Here is a 20,616-nt window from a genome sequence, read left to right as displayed (position 1 = left end):
GAGGCCAGTGAGTGTAAGTACATTAGTAAGTGAAGACCTTTGAAAGTGGGACTTTGTGCGGGCTACCCTCTGCAGTGGGAGTGGTGGGTGCTGTCCGCAGGGGCAGCGGTGTTCTGGGGTGTTGTCGCCGTGCGTTCTCCCTGCCCTGTGCGGGGGTGCCTACTGAGCCGGTTGCTCAGCTGGCGATCTCCTTCTGGGGGGGTTGGCCTCTTCTCCCCGGCCTTACACCCAGTTTAAAACAAATTAGGATTATTGTGAGTGCATGAATAAAAATATGGAGCTCCTCTTTGATCATCAGTAATGACACTTTACTGTTAAGGCAATGAGACTAAATGTACCATCATCTCAAACCTTTATTTAAACTGGATTAAGCACAACAAATGTAAGGTATGATCATTTAAAAAATAAACCTGTTAAAACAGCAACTGATGCCAAATAATTAACATTTCACAGAAAGGCTTTAAGCACGAGCAGCACTGTGTTGGTCATACTGACGTGGACAAAGAATCAGCTGGAAAAATTAATTCACAGCTCCAAAAATCTCTTTGGTCTGGAACTTTTGGGAAATTAAGATTCAAAGCAGCACAAAGGATTTCTACATCGAGCACCAGCTGGACACGTGAAAACTCATGGCCGTTTAAAATTTAGTATTTTATCATGTTCGGCTCCTAGTTTCCCTTTTGGAGTCGAGTTCACGTCCAGCTCAGCCCTTCGAGCCGGGTTTGAGGGTGCTGAAGGGTTTGGAGTTCCGAAGAGAGCCTGAAATCTCCTGTAGAAAGCCGGTGATGTTCTGGTCCTTCTCCGACTTCCTGCCGTCAAAGATGACAACCAGCGTGAAGTGCGGCTCTGGCCGCGTCAAGTAGTACGTGCTCTGGACCTTGTCGTCGTAGAAGTGCACCACTTTGTCTAGAGTGTTGAGCTCAGCCGCGCGGTCTCCCATCATCATGATGACGTTCGGCCAGTGCGTGAGCGGTCTCTCTCCAGAGGGCAGCGACACCACAGCGGGGAATTGCTCCACGCCTTTCGGTGCTTCTCGGTACGAGTGCGGGTGGTGGTAGCCGTGACCCTGGAAGCTCTCCGAGCCACGGTTGTCAAACACCAGCGACATGTTGCTGGCGTCGTGTCTGCGTATGAAGGAGGAGATCTTGCCGTAGTAGTCTGGCGTGGTGCGGGCGGTCAGTGTCCTCATGTCGTTTGGGACCGACTGCTTGCTCAGTGCTTCATGGAAGTAGAAGCTGAACTTGGCGAGGAGCACCGCCTGGAAGCGTTGCAGCCACACGTAGAGGTGCGGAGGCTGCACGGCCTTCTGAGACTGACCTCCAAACAGATGCTTGCGGGTCTCTTTCTGCCGCTGGAACAGCTGACCCCAGGCGATGAGCTTGGAGTTGGCGCCGTGCAGGCTGAGCAGGGCGGGGAGGAAATGCCACTCTGACAACTGCGCCTGGCAACGCAGCAGCTGGGTCACCACGTCCACCTCCGTCTGGAAGCCCTCTTCCACCCTGCCGACGATGGGGTGGTGAAACCTGGAGGAGCAAGAAGAAAGAGGAGGAGGTTAGGAATTAAACAAGAAACCAGCACAGAACCCAAGTCTGACATCATTTTCCAGGTCTGAAAGCAAACACTGAGGCACTGCTGAGAGCTTCAGTTCCAATAAAACGATCACTTCAGTGAGCAGGAGACTCTGAATTTTTAAAGACTGAGCTTAAAGACTTGCTACACATGAACAGCGTTAATTAAAAGCTGCAAAGGCAGAATGTGTAGAAGTTTTTAGGGTAGCAACCGAGTCAAAAAAAAAAAATCTCCCTAAGGAGGCAAATATTCCGTTCTTATCGTCTTTTCTGGCCTAATTCACAGAGAGCTGAAAGCAGCTGAGACACAAACGTTTTCCCCGGTTTGCTGACACGAGAGAAATCACCACGTTCACTCGTCGGGACACGGTTGGCCAACCCGGTGACGTGAGGCGTGTCACGCCGCGTCCTGCTGCAGCTCAATCAGTGGTTCACTCATTTTGTGGTCCTGCTGCAGCTGCAGGACGCCGTTTTGCTGACACGTCTCCGGGGAAAACGCAGGAATCCTGGGCAGAAAGTTTTCTTTCACCAACCTCAATATGTCTCTCTCTCGCTCTCTCTCCTTTTCTTCCTATTAGGTCCACACGTTTCTGAATAATGACAATTTTTGTAGTTTTACCCCTGTGCACCACCACAGCAGGTTTTAAATCAAGCTACAAAGACATGATTCCAGTGCAGACTTTCAGATTTAACAAAAGTACTGCATTATCTGTTTAGGGATTACAGACATTTTTACTCACAGTCCCCCTGTTTAGGGTCAAAATTGTGTCATAATACTTGTGAAGAAATTGTGAAGAATACTTCTGGACATAACTGTTTATGGTTTTTATATGATAAAAAATTTTAACTGAATTAAAAAAAAACAAAAAAAAGAAGACTTAAAGGCTCAGATGAGAACTGAAATATACCACTGAGACTGAGTTAAAGTATAAGGTAGTTAGGTGCCTTTATACTGCACAGTACTTGAGTAAAAGTACTCTGTAATGAGATACACACTTGGAGCTGTATTTCTGCAAGACGACATCGAGCGTGGCGACCAGCTCCTCTGAGTTGACGTTCTTCTGGCTGCCCAGCGAGTGCATTTTCTCGTACAGGTCGGCCATCTCCATGCGGGCCTGCGTGAAGTGGCAGAGCTGCTCCGAAAGGTGCGACAGCAGGTCCTCCAGGTAGGAGGAGGAGCCCGGCTGGCCGTGGCGCCCCATCATCACCACCTTCCGGAGCTCGTTGTACAGAGAGCTGTAGATGGTGCGGATGGAGTCCTTCCGGCTGAAGAATGACTGGCCACCTACGGAGACACAAGGAGTTTGTCACCATGAGAAGAAAATGCAGAAACACTCAGGTACTACAGCGCCATCTGGTGGTGAAAGACAAGTCTATTTCTGGAGCTTCAAATGTTAGAAAAAACACTTGTTAGATGGAGCAGGAAAATCTGAAAACACTGAGTACATCCACCCACCCATTTTCTTCTGCTTATACTTTTCAGGGTCACTGAGTACATATAGTAGTATATAATATAATATAATATAATATAATATAATATAATATAATATAATATAATATAATATAATATAATATAATATACAATAAGCTAGTCATTAATAAGTCTCAGCTGAGGTTGGATTAAATGTCAGGTCGAAGTAGCACATCTTAAGCATCGATTTAAAAGTGGCCAATGATTTGAGCAGATCTGACGTGAACATAAAATTTCAGGAGTCCTGCGAACTGTGGAGTAGGAGGTTCATTAGGATATAAAAACAACTGATGAAACCTTCAAAACTGAAAAAAATACATGAGATGCTGCAGATCATTCTCCACACATGAATAGCATTAGATTTATAGACTGTTTAATGGAGCAAAAAGTACTTAGAAATAATTATGTATTCTGATAGCAGCAGGACAAAGGAGGAAAAAGCCTGAAATCACAATTGTTTTAGTCATTGTTAAGATCAGGATTATTTGACACGATTACTCACAGACTTCTGAAAAAGATTTATTTAACTTTAAAAAAAAAAAAAGAAAAACATCTTGCAATTTCGATGATTTTAATTGTAATTCAACTGAATAAACTAAATAAATAAATAAATGTGAAATTAAGGAAACCTCCCACAACCTGACAGGGAGTGAATCTGGACTTTCATAGAGAGGCACTACTACGTAGCTTCAGTGCTCTCTGACTCTTTGAATCTCTACGGGAGGGACTGAATACCATATTTCCCAAATACTTTCCAATATCTGATGCTTTAATGAAGGTGTTTGGCTCCATAGGCTGACATTTGGTGACTGCAAATGCCGTGACTTATGTAATTTTTAGACTCATCAAGCCATTCGGTGATCTCTCGTGTCCTATTAATGTTGTACAATCATTCTGGAAGAGACAACTCCCATCAGGACAGAAATACTTCACCACAGGTTAAAGGTGAACACTCAGGACAGAGCTGTATTGGCTTGCTGTGACTCTTTGCTGTGACCCAAGCAATGCCAGCTAAATTCTTTCCACAGCATGAGAGCCACTGTATAACCTCACTGTAGGGGTAAAGGGTTTTTTATTTTCCTTTAATTTGTCACCCAAAATGACCTTCCAACAAAAACCAATAAAGATAATAATTTACAACTTTTTCTTTATAAGTGTGCCAGTTAATTTTTAGTAAATATGTCACTTTTTTCTTGTATATTTGCCATTTTATTCTCATAAAATTGCCAGTTTATTCTCAGTTTGCAAATTCTATTTCTTATAAGTTTACCACTCATAAGCGTGCCAGTTTTTTTTTTTTTAATTAATTTGCCACTTTTTTTCTCTTAGAGTTCCTAGAGGTTTTCCTTTAATTTGTCATTCAATTATACAGGTATGGCTAGTAGTGTAGTTAGTAGTAACAAATGTTCTTTTCCTCTGCTTTCATGTTTTTAAATGTTACAACATATTGTACTTTATTAAATGCAGGGACCCCATAAATAACTCCAGGTTACATTTTATCCGATTTAATCCACCACACACACGCTGTTACCGTGGTTAAACGGCAGACTGCAGCCGCAGAGAAAGCTTTTCTCCCTGTCTTTCCTTCAAAAATATCAAACCGCAGCTACCTATTTTTTGTCCCAGGAACGTCAAGTTGTGGTACACCTTCTCCGCCGCGGCCAGGTGAGCCAGCGCGGCCAGCAGCGCGCTCCAGATGCCGCCGGCGCTCCTGCTACCGTCCTTCTCCCGCTCCACGTAGTCCTTGGCTCGGTCGAAGGAAAACATGCCGAGCTGGGCGAAGAAGCTCTCCAGGATGGCCCGCTCTCGGGGCACGGGTCGCAGCTCCTCCACCTCCGTCATGGCTCACAGATAACCCGAGCGCCGAGCCGAGCGGCTGCCTGCAGGACCGAGCTAACGCTTAGCCGGCCGCGTTAGCAGCAAGAAGTGTACGTAAGAAAAGACCATTCTCCAAAAGATACACCGAACCCACAAGTGTCAAATACTGTGATATTATATAATATTATATTATGCCAGGAAAACTTGTTAAATATGAACCTGAAACGAAGCGTCTGTTTAAAGTTAACAGGCTAACCACAGGACACCATATTGGCTGCAGCGGATGTAAACAGTACGGAAAGCCAAAGGGGTCAAATCATGGAGAGGCGCGAATGTGAAGGTCGAAGAATATAAACCCTTCGGTTTGTGGCCCACTGAAGGGAGTTAAAAAGACTTAGGTGAGGAAAGACATACATTTATTAAAAGAAACTGTCAATTTTACGAGAAAAAAGTAGAATTTACAAAAGTTAAAAATTTATGAGGAAAAATTGTGTGTCAGTATATGTATTTTTGGTGTTCTAATAATTTCTTATGATTTATTTATCCCAGTATTTCAAATACTTAAATTTCTGTACAACTTAATCTTGAAAAGTGAAGTGACATTATTCTTTGACTTAAAACCCCCCACTATAAACCAAACAGGTTTGTGCAAGCGTACTTTGCATTACCGTAATTATGCTACAGTTTGTTCTATCGGACAAATTCAAACTGTTTCCGAAAGCTGAGAAATTACGCTTCACACCCAACATGGGGTTATTACGGTAATTTCAGTCACACTGCCAGAAGTCAGCTAACAGCAGAACATTTGAAGCATGTCGTGTTGGTGACGATATGATCGGCCCTAAAGGGTTAAACCAAGCAGCGACCTCAGGGGTGAAAAACAAAGCCAAATCAAAGACTGCAGTTCCTCAAGTGGCCACTTGAGGCTGCCTTCAAAAGTGACTAAGGTCCCCACAGACTCTTGTGTTAAAATGTCCAACCTTACAGCAGAAATAAACATGTTTTACACCTTCTGCAAGAAATGGTTTAAGCCTTTCTTTATCTGTTCACTTCTGGTTTCAATATAGCAGCATGCCAGTTCCAAAATGCCAGCACTGACTGACATGACAGTGGCTACATCCATATTTATATACAGTCTATGGTTTGAGCTCAGGTTCACCCATTGATGTTTCCCTCAGGATGAATTGTAAAGTCCTTGAGGATTCACTAAACTCCAATATCAGGTCTATAAACTGCTGTGATTTTAAATTTTGGGTGATGATTGAAATCACATTCAACAACTACACTTTGCATGCATCTCAGACATACAGATGCATGCTATAAAATTTCTCTCTTCCTCACTTTCTCTTTGAGTCTCTCTCTCCAGGGGTGGATCTATCCCCCCCCTTTAAAAGTGGCTGCTGCGCCAGTGTCAGCACAAACCACATTTCCTCTGATCCTCCTCTCGTCACTGCTCGGTAGGTGGCATGATCTATCTCTTTCTCCCAATAACGCTCCCCCTGTTTTTGTGTTCACAGATTTAGCTCAGGAAATGTTATTGGCTTTTTGGCATTTATACTGTTTATCCAAAACAAATTGCTGGTATTTAAATCTCCACCATGATTGTGTGGGTTTAATACTGAAGTGTAAAATCAGGCTACAAGAAAATTGCTGCTTAACGTCGAGAACTTTCCATCAGATGTAAATCATCATCTGTTTTGTGCACATAATGTGAACCAGTGGGAGGAAAATCTGGTTACACAAAATCTCATGTAGGCATTCAAATTGAATCTACTTGATGACATGACAGCTTATTCTGCTTTCTACTTCTGCACTATGAAATTTTGGATATGCACTCACCAGCCACTTTATTAAGTACACCTGTTCAACTGCTCGTTAACACAAATATCTAATAAGCCAATCACGTGGCAGCAATTCAATATATTTAGGCATGTAGACATGAGCAAGATGACCTGCTGAAGTTCAAAGCGAGCATCAGAATGAGGAAGAAAGATGATCTAAGAGGTTTGAATGTGGCATCGTTGTTGGTGCCAGATGCTCTGAGTATTTCAGAATCTGCTCCTGATTTCTCCTGTCAGCTAAGAGCAAGGAGCAATTCACACAGGCTCACCAACTTTGGGCAATAGAGAATTAAAAAGTATCGATATCAAGTAATAATACAACATGTAATAAAGTAAAAGCAAAACCAAAATTTACAATGACTTTAAATGCAGTGAAAAGAAACGAGTTACTTGAAAAAGAAAACGCTTATTCGAAAATCCAGCCTGTGTCCTTTACATGAAAAGTATAAATGGAGTTATAGGTTCATAGACTGTTAGTAAACTCCAGGAATAGAGCTACACTCTGTTCTTATTAAAATTGTTCAACAAGCTGTTTCACATTAATTACATGCAAAATCTCTGAAACATGTGATCACTTTTATCAGTTTATGAAAATGAAATGCAACAGAAATATGGCCAATCACATGACTGTCATTTAAAAAAAGCTCAGCTGACAGACAATAAACTGGATTTCTGACTTTTTTTTACAAATAATTAGACTTTAATTTATGTCTAAATACCTGTAACACAATGTATGTCCCTGAGCCTTAGCTTCACTTTTCACTTTTAGTGGTAATTTGTAAATGAAACCACATTAACTGAGATAAGATAGGAGGGGTGATGGTAAGCTGACCTTCCTTATCAGCTGTAGCTCAGTACACTGTATATTGTGGTATCTGCTCGCAGCAGCAAACAGAACAGATACTTATTAACCGTATGAAATAATCTGTAAAACCATTTTAAGCCAGTCTGTTCCCCAGAGAAAAAAATGTTTTTTTCAGACATGCACAATAAAGCTAATTGCTAAAATCCAGTTTTATCTTTGGTTATCACGTTCACTGTCACCCTGTCAGCATGCCTACAGTTTGCTGACCAGGACAAAGTAGAGCTGAGACAGATGGGAATATGCTACAGATATTTAACTACAAACCAATGCGAAGAAAAGTCAGATTATCATTAAAGTCATTTGAGTTCATCCTGAAGGTAACATGAATATGTGAACCAATGTTAACCTACGGCCAGCCTGTATATGCTAAAATTCACACTCCATGTAGCAGTTGTTGAGATACGGTATCTGGCAAAAATAACAGCAATAAATACCAAAAAAAATTGGGATTCATGATCTGTGTTCACGCAGCTGATTTGGTGATATTGTACAGAAAAGGGAGCACTTTCCTAATGATAGCACAAGATGAAAAATCAGGAGATCACCATAGCTCAAAGGACACCATAAATCCCTGCATGCAGCATCATGGTAATCCATCTGATTTTGATCTCTTTCACAGTAAAGGATCATCAAAATTGACAGTATTCATATCCTGGACATCATATAATTTCTATATAAGCTTTCAATCAAAGGGAAAATTGGAGGTTCATTATGTGGGAATCATGAACAACCATGGGCAAATAACTGAGACGTTTATCCCATTTTCAGATGGTTTACAAAAATATAACTTTGACCAGCTGGTGGAACTAGATTAAAAAAAAAAAAAAAAAAAACCTAAGTCCCAGAAAATCCATCATCTGGGAAGCACGAACAACCAAATGCAAATGATTGGTCCAGTTCACTGAGTAGATTATGAGACAACTCATGGACTAAGGATCATCCTGTGGGCAATTTTGACCTGTCAATCTAGTTGATTTGAATGGTAACACAACTACATTTGCTATGAATCATCCACAGGTAAGTATTTTAAATGGATGGAAGTCCCAGATGAATAGTCACCACAATTACTAGGATTCAGTCTCTTGGGACCATGAATCTGTAATATGATAATTCATTCAGTATCTGTGGAGATATTTGAATGACAAAACAAAAAATGTGACCCTCATGGAAAATTCACCTACTCAAGCCAGTAGGATTAACCCTCTGAAGAACATGAATAATCACGTGAAACGTAATCAAATGCAATCCATTAAATGTTGTGATATATCTGTGTTTGTCATTGGTGGACAGATATTGGATTTCTTGTCACTAGAAGTTTCTGAAACTTGCAGCATCCATCTGTGTTCTCAGTAAGAAAAAATTGGTTTGATTCAAAGCATGTTACTTGTTGATTCTCCATTACACACCAGATTTTAAAAAATCCCACCATGATGCAAGACAAGAACAGAGGTTGTGTTGATGTGTAAAAGTTAAGAGACAGAGGTGTGTCTGTGCTCTGCGGTCAGGAAGAGAAGTGTTTCCTGTGGGATCACAGATTACAAGCAGCATTTTTTTCAGCGCTTTAAACTAGCTAAAGATCACTGGAAGCTCAGGAGAAGTGATGAGGCTCACTGCACACTACACTGCGCACTACACTGTGGAGCAAATATGTAAAACTATGAAACAGTCTCTACATAAAGGGCTGTATTTTCTATTTCTGATCTGCTAATAGTGTAAAAGGAAAGTGGCTGGCAAAGCAATATATTTGCAATATACAGCAATGTTGCTCTGAAACTAAGCTGTCATAGGGGGCGGGGTACACCAGTTAACCCACCCCCATGCATGTCTTTGGATTAGTTCTTTTCCCCACCTGTGCCGCCCCATAAAAAAAATAAAAAAAAATCTCCCCTGATACCCGTTTGTTTGCTCAGGTGTCGGGGCTGAAATTTGGGTTACTGTCTCTTTAAGAACTCAGAGGCTACCTACCGGAAGTTGGTCCGTCCTGTTTTACCCCTCGGCGGGTTGAATCTTTAGCTTAACATCTGATTTCGGTTTCACGGCTAAAATTTGTTTCTCTTTCATTATATTTGTAGGAAATAATACCTTTATTTATTCTACTCCGAAAATAGAAAGCTAACTATCTGTGAACAGTTAAATTTAGCCGTCGAAGTTGGGAGTTTAACTGCTAATTCGCGATGGCTGCGATGATAAACGGTGAGTTGTTATGAGGAAGCGCTACTTTAAGTTTATATGTTCACAATAAGCACCGTGACACACTCAGCTGGTGTTTGTTATTCTGTTTCACTTCGATTCTGTTACATTTAGGTGTCTAATTTAAATTTAAAGGTGGTGTGATGGCGCTTTATTTTCGTTCCGCCCTCCTCATGACTCTTCATGGCAGAGTAGAGGATGGCTTGGAGCTGAGAGCAGGGAGGGTTAGGGTTAGGATGCGTACAGGCTGGTCTGAGGTCAGCTAGTGCCACGGCCCAGTTCACAATATGATCCCATGAGACGATAAAATGGTCATTACAAAGAAAAAAAATCTAACAGTAAAATGCAGCACTCTTTAACCTTGGGACTTAGTACACAAGTAAACATTGTATTTTACATTTGAGTTAATTATTTCTGCTGCTGGCTGACGGTGTTGGATCAGGTGACCCTGAACCATCCCATAATCATGCTGCAGTAGGCATAGGCTGCTGGGAGTTCCCATGATACACTGTTTCTTTTCATTGACCTCTTTTTACCCAGTTTATACACCACTGCATTTAATTAGCCTTAGTTATTATTCATCTCTGTCTCTCTTCCACAGTGTGTCTTTTGTCCTGTCTCCCTCCCCTCAGCCCCCCCTCAGCAGATGACCCCCCCTCCCTGAGCCTGGTTCTGATGGAGGTTTCTTCCTGTTTAAAGGGAGTTTTTCCTTCCCACTGTCACCAAATGCTGCTCATAGGGGGTTGTTTTGACTGTTGAGTTTTCTCTGTATTATTGTAGGGTCTTTACCTAAAATACAAAGCGCCTTGAGGCGACTGTTTGTTGTGATTTGGCGCTATATAAATAAAATTGAACTGAACTGAATTAGAGCTCTGAACCTTTAAACTGGATCCATAAAAGGATTAAAGTTTACTGTCCTACAGTCCAATAAAGGAGAAATCAGTTTCAGATCTGGGGTGTACCCTGCCTCTCACCCCATGACAGCTGGGATAGGCTCCAGCCACTTTGGCTTTAGTTTTGAGCTCAGGACTCTCACTGTGAAAAGTTTGAAGGAGCAATGGAAGTTTGAGCCAACTGAGAGCTTTTATTTTATTATAAAACGTCTTCTGATTTACTTGAATTAACAGTACAGTTTTATTGTGACAGTGGAAACGATGTACACAAACACACACTGACGTGTCTCTGTCCTTCTGTCCTGCAGCTCGGGCCGTCTGTCAGCATGGACTCTGAAAATGACGTACTGATGAAGGAGTCCATCAACATGATGATTGATATGATCGTGCTGTGTGCCACTTTGGCGCTGTCCCTCTTCTTCTGGATCCTCTCCCTGACCATGAGCACCTTCTACGGTGAGCCTGAGAACTTTTTCACTTCGAGATTTCTTTTTTTCCTCAAAACTGTCCCTAAATGCGAGGTCAATCCATTAAATCATGTGCTGCTCTTTAAATTCTTCCCTAAATTCTTCACTTTTCACACTCGTTTTGACTTTTCCTCAGAAGTGGGTCAAAAGCTGAACAGACCTCCTCAGCTTCATTTTTCACAGTCATAAACAAAGAGAAACAGTGTGGTGATGTGGATGTGAGGCACATGTTCAATGTTTTAAAGCTGATTTAACTCAGTCTGGTTTAAATGTCTGGTTTGATTGCAGTCTTTCTCTTGAGCAATAGCGTGAAGACTGAAGTTTGGGTTTCACGCTATTGCTCAAAGGTTTTGGGTCACTTACATGGCCTTCATTAGGGGGTATTTGTGCTTAAAACATCAGCTTGTTCAGAAATGGCATTTGAGATGAGAGTGGGTCATTGTGTTACAGGACTGCAACCAGTGTTAGAAGCCCAGCTGATCCTAAGCTCTCTTCTTCTTCCTTTGGGTGTTCCTTAAGTGTAACCTTAGTGGATCATCTGCCTCCATCTCATGCTATCCCTAACATCTTCCTCCTCTGTCATACCAACCCTCTCATGTCCTCCTTCGCTACATCTGTGAATCTGCTCTGAGGTCTTCCTCTTTTCCTCCTGCATGGCAGCTCCATTTTCAACATCCTTTGTCCGGTATATCCACGCTCCCTCTTCTGCACATGTCCAAACCATCTCAACTTTTCCTCTTTAACTTTCTCGACTTGAACTGTCCCTCTGATGGACTCATTTCTATTCCTCTCCAACCTGCTCACTCCCAATGAAAATCTTACCACCTTCAGTTCAGCCTCCTGTCTTTTTGTCATCACAGCAGGTCTCACTGCAACCTTCTCTTTCACTCTTGCTGCTCTCCTTCTGTCACAAATCACCCCTGACACTCAACCCCATCCACTCCACCCTGCTGTAGTTAAATGATTTCAATAACTTACAGTATACATACTTACATGGCATCATTTAGATGCAAATAAAACCACCATTGTTACTCTGCCAGTTGCTCGCCTCTCCTGTTTTAGTTATAGATCAAAAGGTTCTGCAGTTGGGGGCAGGCTAGTCCATTTAGTCCAAATTTCATTGCAGCAACTCAAAATGGTTTGAGTTTCTACAGCTCTCACGTGCTTGTATGCATACCTGATAACATCAGGGCGCCTAATGAGATGATGCATAGTGTCCTGGTGTCTCCATTTCATGTCAAACATTTCGTTGTGTGCCTTGTGCACACAATGACAATGAGTTGAATCTAACATCTAACATCCTAGATCTGGACCAGGGCGTCACTGAGCTCCTGGACAGTCTGAGATTTAGCCTGGTGGCGTTGGATGTACTGAAACATAAGCGTAGGGGCCAGCCAGAGGTATCAGTTCCTTCATCCCCCTGGATGCCTGAATACTCTCATCACATTAGAGTATTCAGGCATCCATGAGGAACCCAGGACCCACTGCACCAGTGTAGGATGTGAGAGCTCCAAGGATTTCATCCTGATACCTGATGGCAGCCAGGGTGCCGTTGCCTGTAGAGGTCTGTGTGTCCCTCCATGGATATGCCTCCACAGACCATCACTGACTCATCACCAAACCGGTCATGCTGAACGATGTTACAGGCAGCATAATGTTCTCCACGGCTTCTCCAGACCCTTTCACATCGGTCACATGTCCTCAGGGTGAACCTGCTCTCATCTGTGAAAAGCACAGGGCACCACTGGTGGACCTGTGAATTCTGGTATTCTATGGCAAATGCCGGTCAGGCTCCAGTGTGCTGGGCAATGAGCACAGGGGCCATTAGAGGACATCGGTCCCTCAGGCCACCCTCATGAAGTCTGATTCTGACTGTTTGGTGCGAGACATTCACACCAGAGCTCGTCCTGTTCCTCCTGCACAAAGGAGCAGATCCCGGTCCTGCTGATGGGTTAAGGACCTTCTCCTGTCCAGCTCTCCTAGAGTAACTGCCCCTCTCCTGGAATCTCCTCCATGCTCTGAAACTGTGCTGGGAGACACAGCAAACCTTCTGGCAATGGCACGTATTGATGTGCCATCCTGGAGGAGTTGGACTACCTGTGCAGCCTCGTTGCTGCTGTTTGCTGTGTTGACATGTGCAGTGGAGGTAGCGATCATTTCACCACTTTTGAAGTTCATCGTTCCCCGTTTGCAAGCTTCGTAGTCTTGGAAGAAACTGCCGAACTAATAGAATAGATCTGTTACGTGAGGTAACGTGTAGGCGTCTTTGCCTTAGCTACGCGTGGACCAATCTTTATGTGTAGTTGCCTCCAAAGGCCCATTTTGAGCCCAGAAAACCCTGAGGAATTTGGGGAGGGTGTGAAAACTAATATGCAGAAAAAAAAACTCCACATGTTTCAATAAATGCTTCATTTGAACAGTCGGGTGGAGGTGAAGGTGATCTTAGTGTATGTGTTTGTTTTCAGGCACACTGCAGCCCGTGTCGCCGTGGCGTTGGTTGTTCTCCATCTTGGTTCCCCTCGTGGTGACCGTGCGAGCGGTGAGGAGACGCAGTCTGGACCGATCGGGAGCCCTGGCAGGTGAGTGTCCTCACATTTACCTGCCTGAGTGATGTCAGAGGAACCTGGCTCGCAGCATTATTGTTCTGGTGTTACTTCTGGAGAAAATTAAAGAAGGGCAGAGATGTTATAGAGAGAGATATGGTTTCTGAGAGCCAATCAACCCAGCCAGGAATCACACAGTACTGTGCAGAAGTCTTGAGTCACCTCTGATTTCTTTATACTTTGCTTCCATGGAGCCAGACTTTCATGTCATTTTTTTTTAACGTGGTCTTGAGTTCTCCAGGCTTTCTGAAGGCCTTTCAAAGCTTTTCATTGGATACTGGATCAGAGGAATTTCATTATGCAGATTCATCCACAACAGATGAACAGAGTCTGAAAGTCATGTCATAAAGAAATGGAGGGAAAAAAAATCCAGCAAAGTCCTGACAGAGGACCTCAGAGATGCATTTGGACCTTCACTTCATCTACTAAAGCCTCATCAGAAATGGTCTCAGTGGAAGAAGCCACTGTCAAGAAGCCATTCTTAAGGAAGGGAAACAGGGAGGAAAGGCTGAGTGATGCCACATCACATAAGAACTGGACTGAAAATCAGCAGCAAGAGGTCTGATGGCGCGATGGATCCAAATTTGAAATTTTTGGTTCACGTTGTCAGTGAGTACGGAGGTCGTCTCATGACCGTGACTGCCTGTAAACACGGAGGAGGCTCTGTCATGGTTTGGGTCAGACCTTTTAAAATAAAGAGATTTCTCAGATGTTTCCACTTTTCTGAGAAGGAGCCAGTTTTGAGAAATCCAAACCGTTTTCCAGTTTAGATACACACTGAGTCATACTGGGAGGAGCGCTCCATTAGCTCTTTTCTTAGTATTATGTGATGTAAGTGATGCATTTAAAACCAAAGACTATACTGTGTTTAACACTCACAACAGGCCTCTTACTGTGAGTCTGCCGATGACGCACACATCTCGTCATGTGACGTATCAAACTGATGTTACGGTTGTCACAGAAGCCCGATTTTCAGACCAGAAAACAGGATTCCTGCGTGGGTCATGGAGTATAAAGAGCTAACATTTCTAATTCTGTTACAAAACCGGCCCATCAATGGACTTATTTCTCAGATCAGACACATTAAAAAAAAAACCATCGTTTTAATTATGTAAACTGTTTATGTAAGCAAAATCCCCTAAAATAATATTTTATCATATCAAGTGTGAGCCTTATGCAGAGTTTAACATTCACCTATAAACACATACACTCAGCTGCCACTTTATCACATCAAACATGTGATTTGATGCCAGTCCTTTTGCCCTCCTCCAACAATTTTCTTGTGACTTGGTGACCTATTTCACTTGTGGCTTGAATTTTTGCTGGATATTTCCTTTTTAGTATAATTTTTGAAATCCAATGTCTTTTACTCATCAATATTCTCTGGATGCATTTTCCACCATCTGGACACCTTCGTGGCAAAAATGTAAACGTGCCCAAAAAAACCCCACAATTATATTTTTGTGTGTTTTTTTTTAAAAAAAAAAAAAATAATAATTCAAATAATAAAACTGGCATTTAAAGGGTTAAAATTCTGATAATGATTAAATATTTGATCATTTTAATCAGGGCTGAAGTTGATTAAGTAATTCATGGGGACAGAGCAGAAAAAATATTGATTTTTTTTTTTTTGTTTGTTTGTTTTTTTTTTTTTTTTGAGGATTTAATAGCAGTTTTTTTGGTGTGCGTTAGTTTGGAGGGTCCTGTTAAAGAAGGCCTGAAGTGGCAGCAGCGTGACGGTGGAGCAGATTTGTGGCGGAGCCACATTATCTCTGCAACCGCTGTACTGTTCGTGGATCAGAGGCTTTAAACTGAAAACCAGAGCGTGAAAACGATGAAGTGGTGAAAATGCACGTAACAGGCGTTCAGAGGGAGGTTATGATGGGCGAACGCTCCAGTCTGTTTTCCAGAGTTCGTCTCATGCAGCTTGTTTTTCCTGTGAAAGTTTTCAGTTTGAAGTCATCAAGTTACTGCTGATGTTTCCATTTGATTTTTGTTTTGTGGGTCATGTTGAGAGTCCCGTGAAAAAGGATTTACTCCCTGATTTCTTAGTTTTTTGCACATTTGTCACACTTAAATGTTTCAGATCATCAAACAAGTTTTAATATTAGACAGAGCTGAGTAAAGACAAAATGCAGTTTTTATTATCCTGATGTAAAGCGGGAGGATGTTGTCATCATACCGTCCGTCTGTGAGGTTTTACCTTTCCGGTCTTTAAAGTTCAAAACCACAAGCCATCAAATTTGTGTTGTTTACACATCTTCTAAGATGTGCAACAAAATATTCATATTCCTGGATGTTTAGTACCCTTTGTACACTTTGGCTGCATTTATCTGAAGTGGAGAGCAAACGGAGGATTTCAGGCCTCCAAATTAGGGCAGAGAAGTTTTGCAGAAGGTGATAAGATCACTGCTGAAGGGTTTTCTGTTCTGAGGTGAGCCTGGAATGATATCCAGACTCAATTTAGTGATGTTAGTTTTAGTTATTTTAGTTTTTCATCACTCAGGTGAGGCCTGCAGATGTTTTTCTGGGTGCTGCTGTGACCTCCTGGATGGCTCGTCGATGTGCGTATGTGTGTGACGTGCAAAAAAAAATAAATAAATCATGGAGAGGACAAATACTTTCTCACAGCACTGTACATTTTTAAATGTGACAGGATTGTTCTTAAACTCTTGGACTAGTTTTCCTTGGGAGAATAAGACACTCTTTATTGATTTAACATCCATAAGAACTCAAATTTCTAAAAACTGAGAGTCACAAGGCCGCTGCCTCGGAGCGCGGGCAGTCATGAAAGAGCTGATTCTCATCCATCTTCATTTCACTGCTGAACGATGCCTCTGTGATGGTCAGCTGTTCTCAAATATATGAAGAAGGGAGGTTATTTTCTGCCATCCAGTAAAGAAAATGAAATCATGTTTATGTGTTTTTGTAAAGAATCAGTGGATTTTTAAAACAGTCCAGGTTGATGTTAATTTGCTTTGGGGCTCTGACACTCAGAGGTTCACCTGAGAAGCAGTTCAGTGTGTTTACGCTGCCGTATGAAAGCTTTACAACACACACACTGTTTGACCGGTGAGTTTATGTTAACGTGTGAAACGTGTGTCCTCAGCTCTCCTGGTGGGTTTTGTGTTGACGATGGCAAACTACAGCTTCTTCTCCACTCTGCTGGCCTTCTTCATCACCTCCTCCAAGCTGACCCGCTGGGGAGGAGCGCAGAAGAAGAAGATAGACGCCGAGTACAAGGAAGGTGAGCGACATAAAGGGGTCACAGACGGTGCAGCTCTGCAGAAGAGGACTGACCCGAGGCTGCAGGTTTAACGCAGTTTGTTTTACTGCAGTTAAAGGAAGTGCTGAACAAAAGTGAAGGTTCTCAGTGGGCTGGCTCCAAACGTTCAGCTTTTCAGTTTTCCTCATCAGAGAGGCTGATAAGATGATGGTGATGTAGTTTACGGTGGAGTAAGACTCTTTTATCAAAGCACCTGATCATCGAGCCTCGAAGGTGAAGTAAAGCGTCCATCAGCTGCTCCCATCGACTGAGACAAAGCTGCAGGAAACAAGTTAAACCTAAAGCTTTTACATTTGTCGGGTTCCTTGTAAACTTTGCTGCAGACGTACCTGCAGCGTGCACAAGTGTCTAAACTGGGGAACAGCATGAAAGCTATTTTAAACCTTTGTTTACTTATTTTACAGATTCAGATTATTCAGATGACATTTAAATGAATAATAGATTTATGCGACACTGTTATTATATATAAACCAATTAAAACGAGCTTTTTTCTGAGGGATGGGGGAAGCATGTTGGATGCTGATGAGTTTGTTTTTCTCTCAATCACAGATCAATTAAGAACAAAATATCTGATTAATGTTCCCCAAGAAATTAGGACTAAGGAGGGAATCATAGTTTTACCTCAGCTGCTTAAAATAGTTTTTGGAAGAGTTTGAATTAAATGTAAACTGGGTTTTTTTTGGGTCTTCTTAGGGGGTCAGAGGAACTGGGTTCAGGTTTTCTGCAATGGAGGTGTTCCCACTGAGCTCGCTCTGCTCTACATGATCGAGGTGATCCCAGCAACACAGAAAATAATCAGCTCTGCTGCCTGTAACATTAGCAACATTGTTTATTTCCTGCTTGGGTTTCAGGTGGGTCCAGGTGAGATTCCCATTGATTTCAATAAGCAGTACTCCGCCTCCTGGATGTGCCTCTCCCTACTGGGCGCGCTCGCATGCAGCACCGGGGACACCTGGGCATCGGAGGTGGGGCCGGTCCTCAGCCAATCAAAGCCGAGACTCATCACCACCTGGAAGGAAGTCCCAACAGGTGAGGCTTATACTACTTATACTAATACTTATCTGTGTTAGTACCACCTGGACACACACTGGACACATGATGTTCCACTTATTAATTTTATGTATTAAAGACAAAGGACTGACGCGGACTGAGAATCTCTTCACACACACACACACACACACACACAAAGAGAGAGAGTGGAGCATGCCACAATGACATAGTCTCTTATTCAGTGCACTTGCTGTTATTACTCAAGTGTGGGGATGATGAAACCCCCCCCCCGACCTGTTGTCCTGGCTCCCCCTTGCCGTAGCATTTGTGTCTAGTTACAATAGTTGTCATCTCATGTCCAGTGGTTCCATGTGGAAGTACGCCCTGGTTGGGATTCGAACCCGCCTACGTCCTGCTCCAAAGACTGAAATGTTACCACTACACCATTGCAGCTGCTATGCATGTGTATATATGTATATATCCATATATATGTCTGTATCCATAAAAATAATGGGACTGAGGAGCTGTGATGTTTATTAATAATGTGACTCACCAGTTTGTTTTCTCGGGCTTTTAAACCCTACAGATGAACAGAGACGTTCTTTCAGGCCGTGACTTTTCTTTAAAAGCTTGACATATAGATCAACAATGAAGATGAAGGAAGTCCAAGAAGCACCAAAGTTTCTTTGTATTGAGGCTCTTTCTCGGAAACAAAATTTAGCCTTTTTTTTACCCTTTAGTCGACCTCGTCATGCTTCCTTATGTGTTGAAAATCATTTTTGGATCAGTCCCCTGAATTATTTTGTTACTGGGTTTTTTTTTCCCCCCTTCCAGGAACAAATGGAGGAGTTACCCCTGTGGGATTGGTTGCCAGCTTCCTGGGCGGGGCCACGGTGGGCGTGGCTTACTTTGTGACACAGCTGGTAACGGTCAGCAACCTCCACCTGGCCGACCCCCAGTGGCCGATCGTCATGTACGGCGGCGTGGCCGGCCTGCTGGGGTCCATGCTGGACTCTTTCCTGGGAGCTCATATGCAGTACTCAGGTCAGTTTCAGCCAGATGTTCATTTCATTTAAAAAGTGACCACATGCTAACGAGCGCACTGAGGTCAGCACGAAAACGAGCCAGATTTAAGCACAGAACAACAGAATAAAATAGAATTACACAAATACACAACAATAATAATTATTAAACCCAAGGCAACGATTATATAGGGTGGAATGTTATTATAGTGTAGGGGGGGGGGGTGTAGACGTCCTCTGGGTGTCGGTCCTTGAGCTCAGCAGCTGTGCAGCATCTGTACCACACTGTTCGCCTTGAGTTAAGTGTGCTTCAGAAGAGAAAGCCCTCATCAATGGAGCGCCTATACCAGGATTCACCATGGCAACAGGTAGATAAAGGTCAGAGCATCCATTTTAATCCGGAGGAATAAGGAGGGAAGAAGAGTCACTGTGGCATCAGACAGGATACATACAGTAACAAACTCCAGGCAGAGCCACTGTCTTTATTACACAAAACACTGTTTATGACCATTTCAGTTCTTCAGTAATTATTCATAAACTAAAACAACTGTACTGTGAGATGAAAATAAAACTAACACTGAAACTCATAAAAACTAAACTGAAACAAGCAAACCCCGTCTGGAGACTGAAAACGAAGAAATAAAACCTCAGCAGAAATAACAAAACTGCTCAGCCTGTGAGGAAACAGCAGCTCGACTGTTCCACATATTCCTAACTGAAGACTGTGCAGCAGCTTTTAGGAGCAGAGTGTTGGCTTTCCTCCTCCGTGTGTGATTTTTTTCGAAGGTGAAACACCATCTTCCACAGCTGGGACTCCTCTCTTCCACTGACCTTTTCCCTCTCTGTCCTCAGGCTTCGACACCAGCACCGGGAAGGTGGTGAGCTACAGCTCCGCCACCACCCAGTGGATCTGCGGGAAACCCATCTTAGACAACAACGCGGTCAACCTGTTCTCCTCCGTCCTCATCGCACTCATCCTCCCCGGGCTGGCGTGGGGGGCGTGGCCACAATAGACCGATGCTGGGCGCCATCACGCTAAAGAGACGCTGCCTGTTTTATGACCTGCTGGGCGTCCGATCGTGACAAAGACTGAAACAATAAGTGGAAACTTTTGAGATCACCATAATAAGACTTTTTTTTTTTGAACACAGGTTTTAGTAACTGAGCTAAACCTACAGAGCTGCACCATCAGCCCCACCCACCCTGCTGCTCCACTGTGCTTTTAACATGTTCAGGAGGCCACGGCTGTATTAAACTTCACTGCCAATCCTTCATCAGTCTGGATGTGGCTGATTTATTTACAGTAACATGACATATGGGCCATTTAGTGGCACGGCTGTTTATTTTCTTAAGGAGCTTGTTTCCAGGTAGAAATGATGAACTGGATTAATCATTTCTACCTGGTTTATCTGACAGTACTTCTGAAAACAAACTGCTCTAAGTTTAGACGTAAAGATGGAAAACTAAATGGCAACGTTTGGAGGGTTGGTGATATTGTTTTAGTTGGCATAAAATGAGCTTTGGTTAGATGGAGGACGAGGGTTCATCTCTAATGGGCAGAGAGAGCATCCGAGATGATCCGTCCACAACACAAGCTTAGTC

At 42.8% G+C, this 20,616-nt stretch overlaps 2 protein-coding genes across 4 annotated transcripts; one reads left to right on the top strand and one right to left on the bottom strand.

The window, feature by feature from the left end:
* Positions 1–357: 357 nt before the first annotated feature.
* On the bottom strand, positions 358–5,161 carry kics2 (KICSTOR subunit 2). The gene is made up of 3 exons (XM_030719862.1): positions 4,650–5,161; positions 2,565–2,853; positions 358–1,523 (listed from the first exon to the last, which is right to left on the bottom strand). The coding sequence occupies exons 1-3, from the start codon at positions 4,879–4,881 to the stop codon at positions 704–706; spliced, it is 1,341 nt and encodes a 446-aa protein (XP_030575722.1). The 5' UTR covers positions 4,882–5,161; the 3' UTR covers positions 358–703.
* Positions 5,161–20,288, top strand: tmem19 (transmembrane protein 19). 3 transcript variants are annotated; one of them, XM_030719868.1, is made up of 8 exons: positions 5,161–5,255; positions 10,955–11,102; positions 13,579–13,692; positions 16,826–16,963; positions 17,696–17,772; positions 17,854–18,031; positions 18,827–19,036; positions 19,867–20,288. In XM_030719868.1, exons 2-8 carry the CDS (start codon positions 10,973–10,975, stop codon positions 20,025–20,027), a joined length of 1,008 nt encoding a protein of 335 aa, XP_030575728.1. In that variant the 5' UTR covers positions 5,161–5,255; positions 10,955–10,972; the 3' UTR covers positions 20,028–20,288. The 3 variants fall into 3 exon arrangements, with proteins under 3 accessions (XP_030575728.1, XP_030575727.1, XP_030575726.1); XM_030719867.1 differs by lacking the exon at positions 5,161–5,255 and adding an exon at positions 6,284–6,314; XM_030719866.1 differs by lacking the exon at positions 5,161–5,255 and adding an exon at positions 9,530–9,756 and having other exon boundaries at positions 19,867–20,287.
* Positions 20,289–20,616: the final 328 nt, after the last annotated feature.

This window comes from Archocentrus centrarchus, chromosome 23, assembly GCF_007364275.1.
Source record: "Archocentrus centrarchus isolate MPI-CPG fArcCen1 chromosome 23, fArcCen1, whole genome shotgun sequence".
Classification (NCBI taxonomy): domain Eukaryota; kingdom Metazoa; phylum Chordata; class Actinopteri; order Cichliformes; family Cichlidae; genus Archocentrus; species Archocentrus centrarchus.
This window is presented reverse-complemented; position numbering and strand designations above follow the sequence as displayed.

What these genes read in the sequence shown, in the direction of transcription:
- kics2 (XM_030719862.1), bottom strand. Translation starts at nt 4,881, where the DNA reads ATGACGGAGGTGGAGGAGCTGCGACCCGTGCCCCGAGAGCGGGCCATC. An exon ending in GTTCCTGGGACAAAAAATAG is followed by an intron (nt 2,854 to 4,649) that starts GTAGCTGCGGTT and finishes GTGTCTCCGTAG; the next exon opens with GTGGCCAGTCATTCTTCAGC. An exon ending in TTGCAGAAATACAGCTCCAA is followed by an intron (nt 1,524 to 2,564) that starts GTGTGTATCTCA and finishes TTGCTCCTCCAG; the next exon opens with GTTTCACCACCCCATCGTCG.
- tmem19 (XM_030719868.1), top strand. Translation starts at nt 10,973, where the DNA reads ATGGACTCTGAAAATGACGTACTGATGAAGGAGTCCATCAACATGATG. An exon ending in GACCATGAGCACCTTCTACG is followed by an intron (nt 11,103 to 13,578) that starts GTGAGCCTGAGA and finishes GTTTGTTTTCAG; the next exon opens with GCACACTGCAGCCCGTGTCG. An exon ending in CTGGAAGGAAGTCCCAACAG is followed by an intron (nt 18,032 to 18,826) that starts GTGAGGCTTATA and finishes CCCCCCTTCCAG; the next exon opens with GAACAAATGGAGGAGTTACC.